This window comes from Portunus trituberculatus, chromosome 39 (genome assembly GCF_017591435.1).
Source record: "Portunus trituberculatus isolate SZX2019 chromosome 39, ASM1759143v1, whole genome shotgun sequence".
Lineage (NCBI taxonomy): Eukaryota > Metazoa > Arthropoda > Malacostraca > Decapoda > Portunidae > Portunus > Portunus trituberculatus.
In genome coordinates, this window is record NC_059293.1 from 705,001 (window position 1) to 717,500 (window position 12,500).

The window sequence follows — 12,500 nt, forward strand, 5'->3', positions numbered from 1 at the left end:
TTTAATCTTTCACCACTATTCTGTCCACCTCTCTAATACAAGAGTTAACCAGTACTATTTTAATCTTTCACCACTATTCTGCCCACCTCCCTAATCCAAGAGTTAACCAGTACTATTTTAATCATTCACCACTATTCTGTCCACCTCCTAATCCAAGAGTTAACCAGTACTATTTTAATCTTTCACCACTATTCTGTCCACCTCCCTAATCCAAGAGTTAACCAGTACTCTTTCAATCTTTCACCACTATTCTGTCCACCTTCCTAATACAAGAGTTAACCAGTACTATTTAAATCTTTCACCACTATTCTGTCCACCTCCCTAATGCAAGAGTTAACGATTACTTTTTCAATCTTTCACTACTACTCTATCCACCTCCCTAATGCAAGAGTTAACTATCATTCTTTCAACTTTTCACCACTATTCTGTCCACCTCCATAATGCAAGAGTTAGCCATTACTCTTTCAATTATTTACCACTATTCCGTCCACCTACCTAATGCAAGAGTTAACCAATATTTTCAATCATTCATACCTTTCTTTGGTAAACTCTGGAACTCCCTGCCTGTTTCTGTATTTCCAACTTCCCATGAATGCATTTAAGAGCGACGTTTCAAGGCATCTATCCCTTTCTCTTGGCTAACTTTCTAGGACTTGCAGGGGGACTGACAACTAAGGGCGTCTATTTTTGTTTTATCTTGCCCTTGATTAGTTATCCCCCTCTTATATAAGAGAAAAAGCATAAAAAAAAAACATGATTCCCTGGGGCATTAACTTCATTTCCCTTCATTGACCACGCTAGGTACAGAATGGAAGCAATGTTGTTTTGATACGAAATGTTATTTTTTGTGTTAACGATTCATTTTTTTTTTTTTTTTACTTACGTTTGTGTATCTAAGCAATTTTCTTTTCTTTTTTATCCGGGTAAGATTTCAAAGGCTCCCGCAGTTCAGTTATGTAAAAATGCGAACAATATTGTCTTTAAAGTCACATAGAAATATTAGTGTTCGTGTTAATTATGCATTTTTTTCCTTAGTAAACTTAACCCCTAAAGCACCATAACGCATTTCCATATTCATTCTGCTTAGTATTTGATGGTTTTATACAGATTCGGAAACTTATGTAGGAGATTAAAATAGTAAACACTGTGGCCATAAATCTTCTGACCTCCACAGACCATTCCTAATGTCAATAAAATGGTCTAATCGTACACAAATCTCAAGGTTAAACTGTCCCAGTAATGAAGCGGTTAAGCATGTATTATTAAACGTTTTGATTTCCTCTCCCTTTAAACACTATTTAGAGTCTACAAATATCCAGTAAACAAATCACATCAAAGACCAGCAATTATGTTAAAAAATATATAGAAGTGTTTAGGATATTAAATGACACTTAATTCTTCTTGTTAACAATGGCCCTTTTTTTACTCTTCGCCGTTGTATCACATCTCATTAGGACAATTCATAAAACCCGCAGACACATATTAGAATTTTTACAGGTGCTTTTTTACTGCCTTGATGATGCAGGAGCCTTGTTGAACTATCACGACCATGAAATCAGCCTTTGAAACGCTTCCTAAATGTTACTAAAACCTGTTGAAAGCAGCTAGGAACTTTTGACAATGCGTTCGTTAGCGTAACAATGTGTCCACGAGTTTGGAGACACGATATGAGCCAGCCATTATATAAAACACGAGGGAAATGTCGCTAAAGAATCATACACACCTTCATTCTTGTTTTGATTACTTTACTGCTTAGTTATATGTTTCATTCGCTGTATAAATTATGAGATTATTACTTAAATCCACACAAAACCTTAAGCATTTTTAACAACTTAGTACGCAGCTTACTTACATCAATTAGTCAGTACACAGTAGTAATAGTCAGCACACAGCTTGCTTATATCATTTAGTTAGTCAATCAACGAGTCAACGAGCTTATTTACATCAATTAGTCAGTATGTAGTAGTAATAGTCAGCACACAGCTTGCTTACATCATTAGTCAGTCAATCATCTAGTATATCACCCTCTCACATCAAAAATAAGATAAACGTTACTGAACATAATACGAAATGTAATTCGCTCACGTTAACTAAACATCCTGATACTTACGGTGAAATTAATAGATAAACAAATGCACCACGGCAGTAAACACAACACTTGCTTCACAGATTTACGTCAAGATGAGATCAATGTCGCTGTACACATAATACGTACACAGATATTTCGTGTTAGCAATGAAAGTTTTCTTACGTAGCGTGACAAAACAACATTCTCCTCCAGTAAACGCCACAGACTACACTGATACGTTAAGCATTACACCCAACCTGACGCGACGCTTAATGCTCACCATGATCTGTTACCAGACTTCATATCGACAGGACAGTAAGCATCCGATATTCTTCATTAGAATTATACATAACCGTCTAAACAATGACAGTTTGCTTGCCCAGCGTGACGCACCAAACAGGCACCTTAACATCAGACACGATTTGATTTTGCTGCTTATATAGAAATAATGCCAAAGTCAATTGAAAATTTTACGAAACCTGAATCTCCGTCTTAACAATGACGGTATTCTTACTGAGCGTGTCAAATAAAGCACCACAAAAGTATACCCCAGATTTGGTTCCGCCACTTACATAAAGATAACACCAATGTAGTTCAAACCTGATTCTCCTTGTTAAAAGTGACAATTCTCTTGCTGGGTGTGAGAAATAAATGATCACAAAAGTAGACACCGGATTATATCGAGCCACTTGTATCAGTAAGACCAATATCACTTCAAACATAATATTGAACTTAAATCTCCAATTAAGTTCACGATAACTATTTCTCTGTCGTAAATTTGAGCATAATAATTTCATTAAAAAAAACAGCAATGCATCCCGAAGAGTGTCTAAGTTCCAGATGACTCTTCCCTAAAGTTATAATATTTCTTCCGGGTCTGGATGCAAACAACGTTACCTCAATTAGAAATAAAACTGGCTGCAAAACCTGAGTCTCCGTGTTCGTCTTGAACAATCACAAGCGTGTTGCTTACTGTGGCAAAACAGTGGTTCCAGAGGCAAGTAAAAACGTGATTTGACTCAGACACCAAATACATCAAGAGATTAACGTTGTTTTGAATATCAAATGAAACTTATCTTCGCTAATGACTGAAAGTTATCTTAGAGAACAAGAAAACATTGGTTGCGGAGAAGAGAAAACATGAAATACGACTTACTAACAACAACAGACATGAAGACACCGTTGTTTTAAATATTGTACTGAACCGATCATGCTAATAATGACTGACGGCTGTCTAAGAGAGCGAGAAAATAATGGTTGGTGCGGCGCTTAATACATGAATAAAAGTGTCCACTTGGCTAAAGATTAAGACCAACGTAGCTTTAGAAATTATACCAAACCTGATTCTCTGTGTTAAAGATTATTACTTGGCAACTTTCTTCCTTGGAGTGACAAAACACTTTCTTCGTGCTACATTAAATACTGGATTTGACCTATCTATCTAAAAAAAAAAAAAAAATAGATAATCAAATAAAATAAATAAAAAATACGTCATCACTTTAAAAATAATCAGAGACGTGATTCAGAGCAGTTAACAACCCCTGACATCTCTCTCAGTATGTGATAACTCCCTTAGTGACAACCACAGAGTACGTGTGACAGTAAACACTTCACATAAAAATAAGACAATAAAATATAAACAAACAGAAAGCTGACACCCTCTTAACAACAATGATCCCTAACTTCTAAACTTAAACTGCAACAACAAAAACAAGATTCCGTGTGCCAGTAAACCCAAGCCTTCATTAGCTCCATTATATACGAACCAAGCCACTATCACACATACCAAACCTCACTCTTGCGTTACTAAGGCCCGTCTTCTCAAATGAACTGCTCACTCATCACAGCTAATCTTCAAAGGCCACAGAGGTGATTAGCAGCCTTCACAAGAGTGCTTCTACTGTCAGCAATGTAGAATTCTTGTTAATCAGTCACTGGAATCGCAATAGCATCTTTGAAAACCAGTGTAACTTCAACTAGACCTTTGGAAATGTCTGATGTCTTTATTCGGTTGTGGGACAGAACAGGACAGCTACGGTGCATAAGAGAGTCATGGTATTGTATTCTCAAACCATTCTGTGCATCACCTCCACTATTTCAAACACCTTTAAATTTCCACGAGTTTTTTTTTTTTTTTTAAGTTTTTACTGTTCTAGAGGCAGAACGACAATATTTCTACATTATTAACTATAGAAACACTCTTGAAAATCACCCAAATCATCTCTGTGGCCTTGGACAATAGTACAATAGTCGTGGTGAGAGAGCAAAGCGTTTCTGAATACGGGTCATGGGTACAGCAGAGTCGGTCCGCGTGAGTACCCAAGTGTTTCGCTGACAGCATACTTATTACAGCCTTGAAATGACGGACACACATCTCTGGAGGCTCCGTCGCGGTAAGAAAGTGACGGTGGCTGCGGAAAAAATTGTGATGTTGTGACGTGTGTGTGGGGGTGTCATAGAGGGAAGATAAAAAAAATAGACAAAAAAACTGGAGAAAAGAGTAAAATAAAGAGAAAAAAGTAAATAAAGAAGGCGAACAACAGAAAATTAGAGAAAAAAATAGAGCAAAAGAGAGAGAGAGAGAGAGAGAGAGAGAGAGAGAGAGAGAGAGAGAGAGAGAGAGAGAGAGAGAGAGAGAGAGAGAGATATCGCATAAAAAATAAGATAAATACGAGAGAGAGAGAGAGAGAGAGAGAGAGAGAGAGAAAGCTATCCTGAAGAGCGCTGCGTACATTGAAGTGGAAGCGTGGAAGGAAGTAGCAGTGACGAGAGGAGCGGGTGATGGATGGCGGAGTTGGAGGAATTAGGTGATGTGCTACAGGCCGTGATGGATGAGACGCTGATTTATTGGCGTTACACGAGGCCCTGATGGATGATGGCTGCTTGATAAGGCCAAGGAAGCGCGAGACCGATGCGCCATTATGCCAGGCTGAAGAGTGGCGACGGGACCAGAACATGAGGACTTACTGCCGACAGACCACTCACCGCCAGGAAAGGGCAAGACAGACAGACAGACAGACAGAAAGAAAAGGAAACAAAGAGATAGACAGATAGACAGGCAGACAGAAAGAGATGGATGGACAGGCAGACAGACAGACAGACAGAGATAGAAAGAAAAAACAGACAGACAGACAGACAGACACTGACAAAAAAAAAAACAGCCAGCCAGACAGACAGCCAGACAGACATACATACAGACAGACAGACATACAGACAGACAGACAGACAGACAGACAGAAAGAAAGAAAAAAAGAAAGAAAGAAAAAGAAAGAAAGAAAGAAAGAAAGAAAGAAAGAAAGAAAGAAAGAAAGAAAGAAAGAAAGAAAGAAAGAAAGATAGATAGATAGATAGATATAAAGGTAGATATTTAGAGATAGATAGATAGATAGATAGAAAAAATAAAGAGACAGACATACAGACAGACAGACAGACAGCCAGACAAACAACAGTTCAACCTCCCAGCCAGGAAGTCAACCAGCCAGCCACCCAGCCAGTTAGCCCGCCAGGACCACTTCACCCCGCCAAATGAACCACACTCCATCCATAGTCAGACCATGAGAACATTGGGAAATAAGGAAAGCCACAAGAAACCATCACTTTCTGTATCAATCTTATCTACCTACGTATCTCCACTAACCTCTGATACTCCTCCATAACTTTCTCTCTTGTTTAAGTTCTCGAATGACTGAGATATTAACTGAACAGCCATCACACTGAGCATAAGTTGACAAGCACCTCTCTTCGTGTGGCACTTTAACCTCCTTCAATACCATACCGCGTTTCCATACTCATTCTGGTTACTAGTTGGTGGTTTTATACAGCTTCAGAAACTTACGTGGAGATTGAAATAAAATAGATAAATAAATAGATGAATAAAAGATGGAAATAAATAAAAAAAAGAACAAAAAAGAAGGTTGCAATAAGGAAATAAGGCAACACACGACACTCTCTTTAAAAAAAAAAGTGTGTGTGTGTGTGTGTGTGTGTGTGTGTGTGTGTGTGTGTGTGTGTGTGTGTGTGTGTGTGTGTGTGTGTGTGTGTGTGTGTGTGTGTGTATGCGCGCGCACTTGTTTGTTTGTTTTTTCATGCAGGAGAGAAGACAGCCAAGGGCAACAAAACATTTAAAGAAAAAGTAAAATTAATTCATTCAGGTGAACAAAATATAGCATATAAATCGCAATACCACCTGGAAGACATTAGAATACTACTAGTGGAACGCGGTGACGTCACTTCCAGTCCGCGTGACTACGGCGGCTCGGTGTGGATTAAGCATAACACAGATTAGTCTTGGCTGGAGAGCGTGTTTCTTGGAGTCGTCTTGTATGCGCTGCCGGTGATCGGATTAGTGTAACAAAAGTGGTGACCTAAAAAAGAACTTACATCTAAATATTCAAAAAGCATCATAGTCATCAGTCAAATAGTTGGCAACGCTCCTCACTGATCTTTCCTGGAACTGACTTTTGAAGTGAGATGATCAGCTTACCACAGTGACGAGCGACTAACATTGAGCCATTCACACAGTATCACAGCCACAACACCCCATGATGCGTAATGTGTCTTTCCCGAGAGGCGACCTGTTTCTCAGAGCTCTCTTTCGCCCTGCCGCTGACCGCTTCACCGCCCACTCATAAAACAGAATGCTTTACTGCCCACTCGTAAAGAAACCGAGTGACGCAACAAGGAGGCAAAGCGAGGCGAGGCGAGCTGGGCTGAGGTTAGGCGAGGCGGTTGAGCGAGATAAAAAGTTAACTCCTGCTTCACTTCCTCTATATGGCAGCTCTGATAACAAGGTGGCGGCAATGTTCACTTAATAAGGGAAGCTGAGTGAGTACTCTTGACTGTTTTGGCGTTTGGGTGCAGACGTTCATTGCCTTCCCTCCTCCACAACTCTCGCCAAGCTTCCCAGGACTGAGACCCGTATTCTCAAACGCTTGGTTCTCTCACCACCACTGCTTTCCAAAGGTTGTAGATGGAGATACTCGTGTTTTTAAGGTTGGCTCTCTCACCATCACTGCTTTCCAAAGGTTGTAGTTGAAGATACTCGTGTTGTTAAGGCTGGCTCTCTCACCATCACTAATTTCCAAAGGTTATAGTTGAAGATATTCGTGTTTTTAAGTGTATTTTTATGTTTCTGGTGATAGATTGGCAAGCTTTCTTGTTTATCAAATGAAGAAACTGTCCTTTAAACCCGGCTAGTTGTGTGTGTGGCATTACAGAATTATCGTGGTGAGAGAGGAAAGCATTTCAGAATACGGACTCAAGAATAGCAGGGAAGGTTTCTATAAGCTGTGCATTGAATCGAATTCCACTTAGAACTGTATCTGGCGTCATATCTTACCTATTCACTACATATTTGGTTCATGACTAAAAGGAAAACAAGTTAAAGGAAATACAAGTAAGAGGTTTTCAAATACGGGTTTAAATGACTGTAATACAAGAGACTCAATGTTCGGGTGGCTCGTGCACTCAATAGGCAGATTATTTTTAAATATCAAACAAATTTATGAATCGAATATGAAATGGATTTATGTTTTAAAAAGAGTGCGTCGTGTGTAGACTTATTGCCTTGTTACAACCTCTTTTATGCTATTTTTTTAATACATATTTTCAATTCCTGCACTTTATTTATCTATTCATTTATTTATTTTCTAGTGGTAACAATTTATATTCATTATTTCACTCTATTCCCTCCTATTTTTGAAGAGAGACTGTCGTGTGTTGGCTTATTACCTTTTTGGAACCTCTTCTATGTTCTTTTTTTTTATTCATTTCCGTATTATATTTATCTATTTTCTAATCTAATTTTTTATTTTTCATTTAAGCGGGCAACAAATTATCATCATTTCACCCCATTCTCTCGTATTGCTTACTGACCCTGATCACTGAAGGAAGAACTGTTATTAAGCTGTCAAGTTGTGGTTTTTGTACACTGCAAATAAACCCAATCAATAGAAGGAACCTGTCATCTCCTCATGGTCTTTGTGAAGTGTGCAGTGTGGCAGCGAATATTCATTTGGCTGCACATCCATGGCACATACCGTCACGAAGCACCTCCCTGTAACGCCTTAGTCTGGTACTCGTCCATAGTTTGCATCTTACCTGTGGGAGAAAAGAAAGCAACGTTAATGACATAGAAGCTAGCGCGCGCACGCACACACACACACACACACACACACACACACACACACACACACACACACACACACACACACACAGTATATAAATGATAAGATAATTGCATATATGGATGAACAGATAGAAATATATACGCAGGTTGATAAATGCATAGATAGATAGATAGAGAGATAAAATAGATATAGCTGTACAGATAAATATAGATAGGTACAAACATAAATAGATGCATAGCTAGAGATGAATACATAAACTCAGTAAATTTCCATTGACTAAAAACTCGTAAAAAGAACAAGTTTGTATAATCTGAAACACTAAAGCAACACTGTTTATGATCCGGTACAACATATTGAGAGACACGAACAACCTGAAGGGATAAAATATAAACTAAAGAATATATATTTTCTTTTATAACTCTACTTGCATGTATACATTGTTTTATATACCACACGCGCGCGCACACACACACACACACACACACACACACACACACACACACACACACACACACACACACACACACAGTTAACTACTTCAGTACCACAACACATTTTCATATTTATTCTGGTTACTATCTGGTGATTTTAAACAGCTCCAGAAACTTACGTGGGGATTAAAATAGTGAAGACTGTGGCCATTAATCTTCTGACCTCCATAGACCCTTCCTAATGTAAATAAAATCGTCTGTCTAATCACACCCAAAACTCAAGGTAAAAAGGCGTCCCAGTACTGAAGAAGTTAATAGAGAAAGATATATAAGAAAAAAAAAAAAGCGAACAGGGAAAGAGAAAAACAATTCATATATATAACAAAATGAAAAAAATAAAAGAAACACTAGAAACTACAGAAGAAAAAACAACAAATTTTTAACCCCTCACACACAATCGCCACCTTTTCCCGTCCCTTTCCTCAAAGCATTTCCTTCCCAACCCAACCGGAAAGAAAAAAAAAAAAAAAAAATGACACGTATTTGAGCGGCGTATCTTTAAACACAGGAAGAAGGAGAATCTAATATAAGACACAGCACTGGGCCAGCAACCTCCCCAACCATGGCGTCCTTTGTACCGCGTGCCGCCCTCCACTCCCCGCAGCGCCCTTGTGACCAGCGAACGTTGGGTACGGCGGGGAAAACACGAGGGAAGGAACAGTATAGGAAGGAACCACGACCATCCCTCACCACCCGCCGCCTCCCCAACCCGTGGCTGCCTCACAATACCGCCGTAATTTCTCACCTCCGCTGCTGCGTTGACAAGCTCCCACGCACCCCTAGACACCCCTCAGGCTTACCCACGCACTCCCCAGATACTCCCCAGGCATTCTCCAGGCGCTCTCAGGCACCCGTACACTTCCACGTACTCTCATTCAGCTTCGCACATCTCCAGACATATCTAGATACCCACCTTTCCACGTACTCAGGCACTCCGGCACACACACACACACACACACACACACACACACACACACACAACGCAGACTCAGCACCACCAACACGCCCTATTCATCACAGTGCCCGCTGGATACGAAGAGAACACCCAAGACACAAGATTCCTTCAGGTTATTTCCTTCAGGGTACAACCTTCTTCTCCGCCTGAACCCCTGAACCCCTAATCCCATGTACTTTTTCGTATGTAGGTGGGGAAAACTAGCCAAGGATAAAGAAAAACAAGAAAAATAAAGCCACTTATTTGCCAGTCCCCGTGTAGTTCCAAAGCTAAAATGAAGGGATAAATGTCTTGAAAACCTAAAAATAAAAAAAAAGAAACCGTTAAAATGTGGAATTCTTGTGCTGCTTTGGGTGAGAGAAGAGAAGCAAGGTGGAGGATTGCCTTTTTATCTGTAGGTTTTCGTTTGCTCCTTTTGCTTTCCCTTTTTAGTGTCTAGGATAAGAAAAATGACTTAATTTCTCCACGATCCTGGCTCCTATCTCACCTGAACCCTGGGCCCGTATTCTGAAACGCTTTGCTCTCTCACCGTCACTGTTCTCCAAAGGCATCCGTTGAAGATACTCGTGTTTCTAAGGGTATTTTTATGGTTCTGGTGATAGATTGGGAAGATTTCTAGCTTATTAAAAGGAGAAACTGTCTTGAAAATCTAGTTAGTTGTCTCTGTAGCCTTGGAAAATTGTCGTATAGTGAGAGAATAAAGCGTTTTTAAGATTATTTCCATGGTTCTGGTGAAGGACTGGCAAGATTTCGAGCTTGCTAATACGAAAAACTGTCTTAAAAACCGAACTAGCTGTGTATGTGACCTTCAAAATTGTCTTAGTTAGAGAATAAAGCGTTTTTTAAGATTATTTCCATGGTTCTAGTGATGGACAGGCAAGATTTCTAGTGCTAATAGGAGAAACTGTCTTCAAAACCGAGCCAGTTGTCTGTGTGGCCTTGGAAAATTACAGTAGTGAGAGAGGAAGGCATTTCTGAATACGGGCGCTGAACACTTGTAGTACTAATGAAGCCCTGAAGCCCTGAAGCCATGAAGTCGTCTTTCTGTCCCTCCCCGCCACAACACCTCCAGCCCTTCACCAGATTGGTTCCCGTGTTGAAAAAAGGCTCCTCACATTCTTATGGATTATAATTACCCGCTAGGAGTCAGTTTATTATCTGTGTGTGTGTGTGTGTGTGTGTGTGTGTGTGTGTGTGTGTGTGTGTGTGTGTGTGTGTGTGTGTGTGTGTGTTTCACTGTTTGATCTGCTGCAGGCTCTGACGAGACAGCCAGACGTTACCCTACGGAACGAGCTCAGAGCTCATTATTTCCGATCTTCGGATAGGCCTGAGACCAGGCACACACCACACACCGGGACAACAAGGTCACAACTCCTCGATTTACATCCCGTACCTACTCACTGCTAGGTGAACAGGGACTACACGTGAAAGGAGACACACTCAAATATCTCCACCCGGCCGGGGAATCGAACCCCGGTCCTCTGACTTGTGAAGCCAGCGCTCTAACCACTGAGCTACCGGGTGTGTGTGTGTGTGTGTGTGTGTGTGTGTGTGTGTGTGTGTGTGTGTGTGTGTGTGTGTGTGTGTGTGTGTTCGTTACATTTACCTATTTACTACTACCTAACCCTATCAATTCATCTATCACATCTATCTACTTCCCTATTTACTATTTACAAGTAACATATCACTATCTAACATTTGTCTGAGTCTTAACCTCTCACCAGGCCAGCACGTAAAACTCCCCATGACACAAGTGTTCATAAGAGACAAGTGCATACAAGCTGCCACTGCTGCACTTGGCCTGCGTGGAGTGCGAGGCGGGCATCACACGCACCCTTCCTTCCTCGTACTGTCTGGCCTGTCTAGCGGGTCGTCTTCCCACGCCAGGCGCTCAGAACACTTGTGTCTGGGGTGAGCAAGCACGTTAAGTATTTGAGTGACGCGACAATCCCCAGCGCTCGCCACTCTGTTTTACGCGAGGATGTGATGGTAATGTATCTGTATTCTGTCCAACTCTCTAACGCAAGAGTTAACTAGTACTCTCAATCATTCATACCTTTCACTGGTAAACTCTGGATCTCCCTGCCTGCTTCTGTAATTCCGCCTTCCTACGACTTGACTTCCTTAAAGGGGAGGTATCAAGACATTTTTTTCCTTAATTTTAGCTAACTCTTTACTTTTCTTTTAGGGAACCAGCACTCAAGTGGGTCTTTTTTTTTATTTTGTTTCCCGTGGCTGGCTTCTCTCCTGCATAATCTCTCTCTCTCTCTCTCTCTCTCTCTCTCTCTCTCTCTCTCTCTCTCTCTCTCTCTCTCTCTCTCTCTCTCTCTCTCTCTCTCTCTGACATCCAAGTGACTATGTAAAAAAAAAAAAAAAAGTGCCATCTATGTACAGGAAAACATTGAATAGACACCAAACTGTAATAATAAGTGTACATTACACCCATTCATTGTCGTTACTAAGCGAGCAAGGAGGAGGAGGAGGAGGAGAAGGAGGAGGAGGAGGAGGAGGAGGAGGAGGAGGAGGAGGAGGAGGAGGAGGAGGAGGCGCTGCAGGTGGTGATGGCGACACACCTTCCTCTTCATTGCTCAACACGTGCACCACTTAAGTCATGCTGTATCCGTATGTGTGTGTGTGTGTGTGTGTGTGTGTGTGTGTGTGTGTGTGTGTGTGTGTGTGTGTGTGTGTGTGTGTTCCTGTTTATTTATCTATTTATCTATTCACTTATTTTTTTTTTTTTGTTATCGATTTCACTTGAGCTAAACCACGAATTTTTCTACATGTATTAGTTACAAGTTTGAAAAGGAATGTTTTCTTCATTGCTACTACTACTACTACTACTACTACTACTACTACTA

At 40.5% G+C, this 12,500-nt stretch overlaps 1 protein-coding gene across 3 annotated transcripts in view; it reads right to left on the reverse strand.

The window, feature by feature from the left end:
- Positions 1-12,500, reverse strand: part of LOC123515556 — a 1,160,229-nt gene that overhangs the window by 231,062 nt on the left and 916,667 nt on the right. For 2 of the 3 annotated variants that reach the window (XM_045274292.1, XM_045274290.1), the window contains one exon: positions 7,718-8,167. The exons of the other annotated variant lie outside the window; for it this stretch is intronic. In XM_045274292.1, coding sequence (XP_045130227.1) covers positions 8,109-8,167 — 59 coding nt within the window. In that variant the 3' untranslated portion in view covers positions 7,718-8,108. Of the gene's footprint in view, positions 1-7,717; positions 8,168-12,500 lie in introns of those variants that run through there. 3 annotated transcript variants of the gene reach the window in all.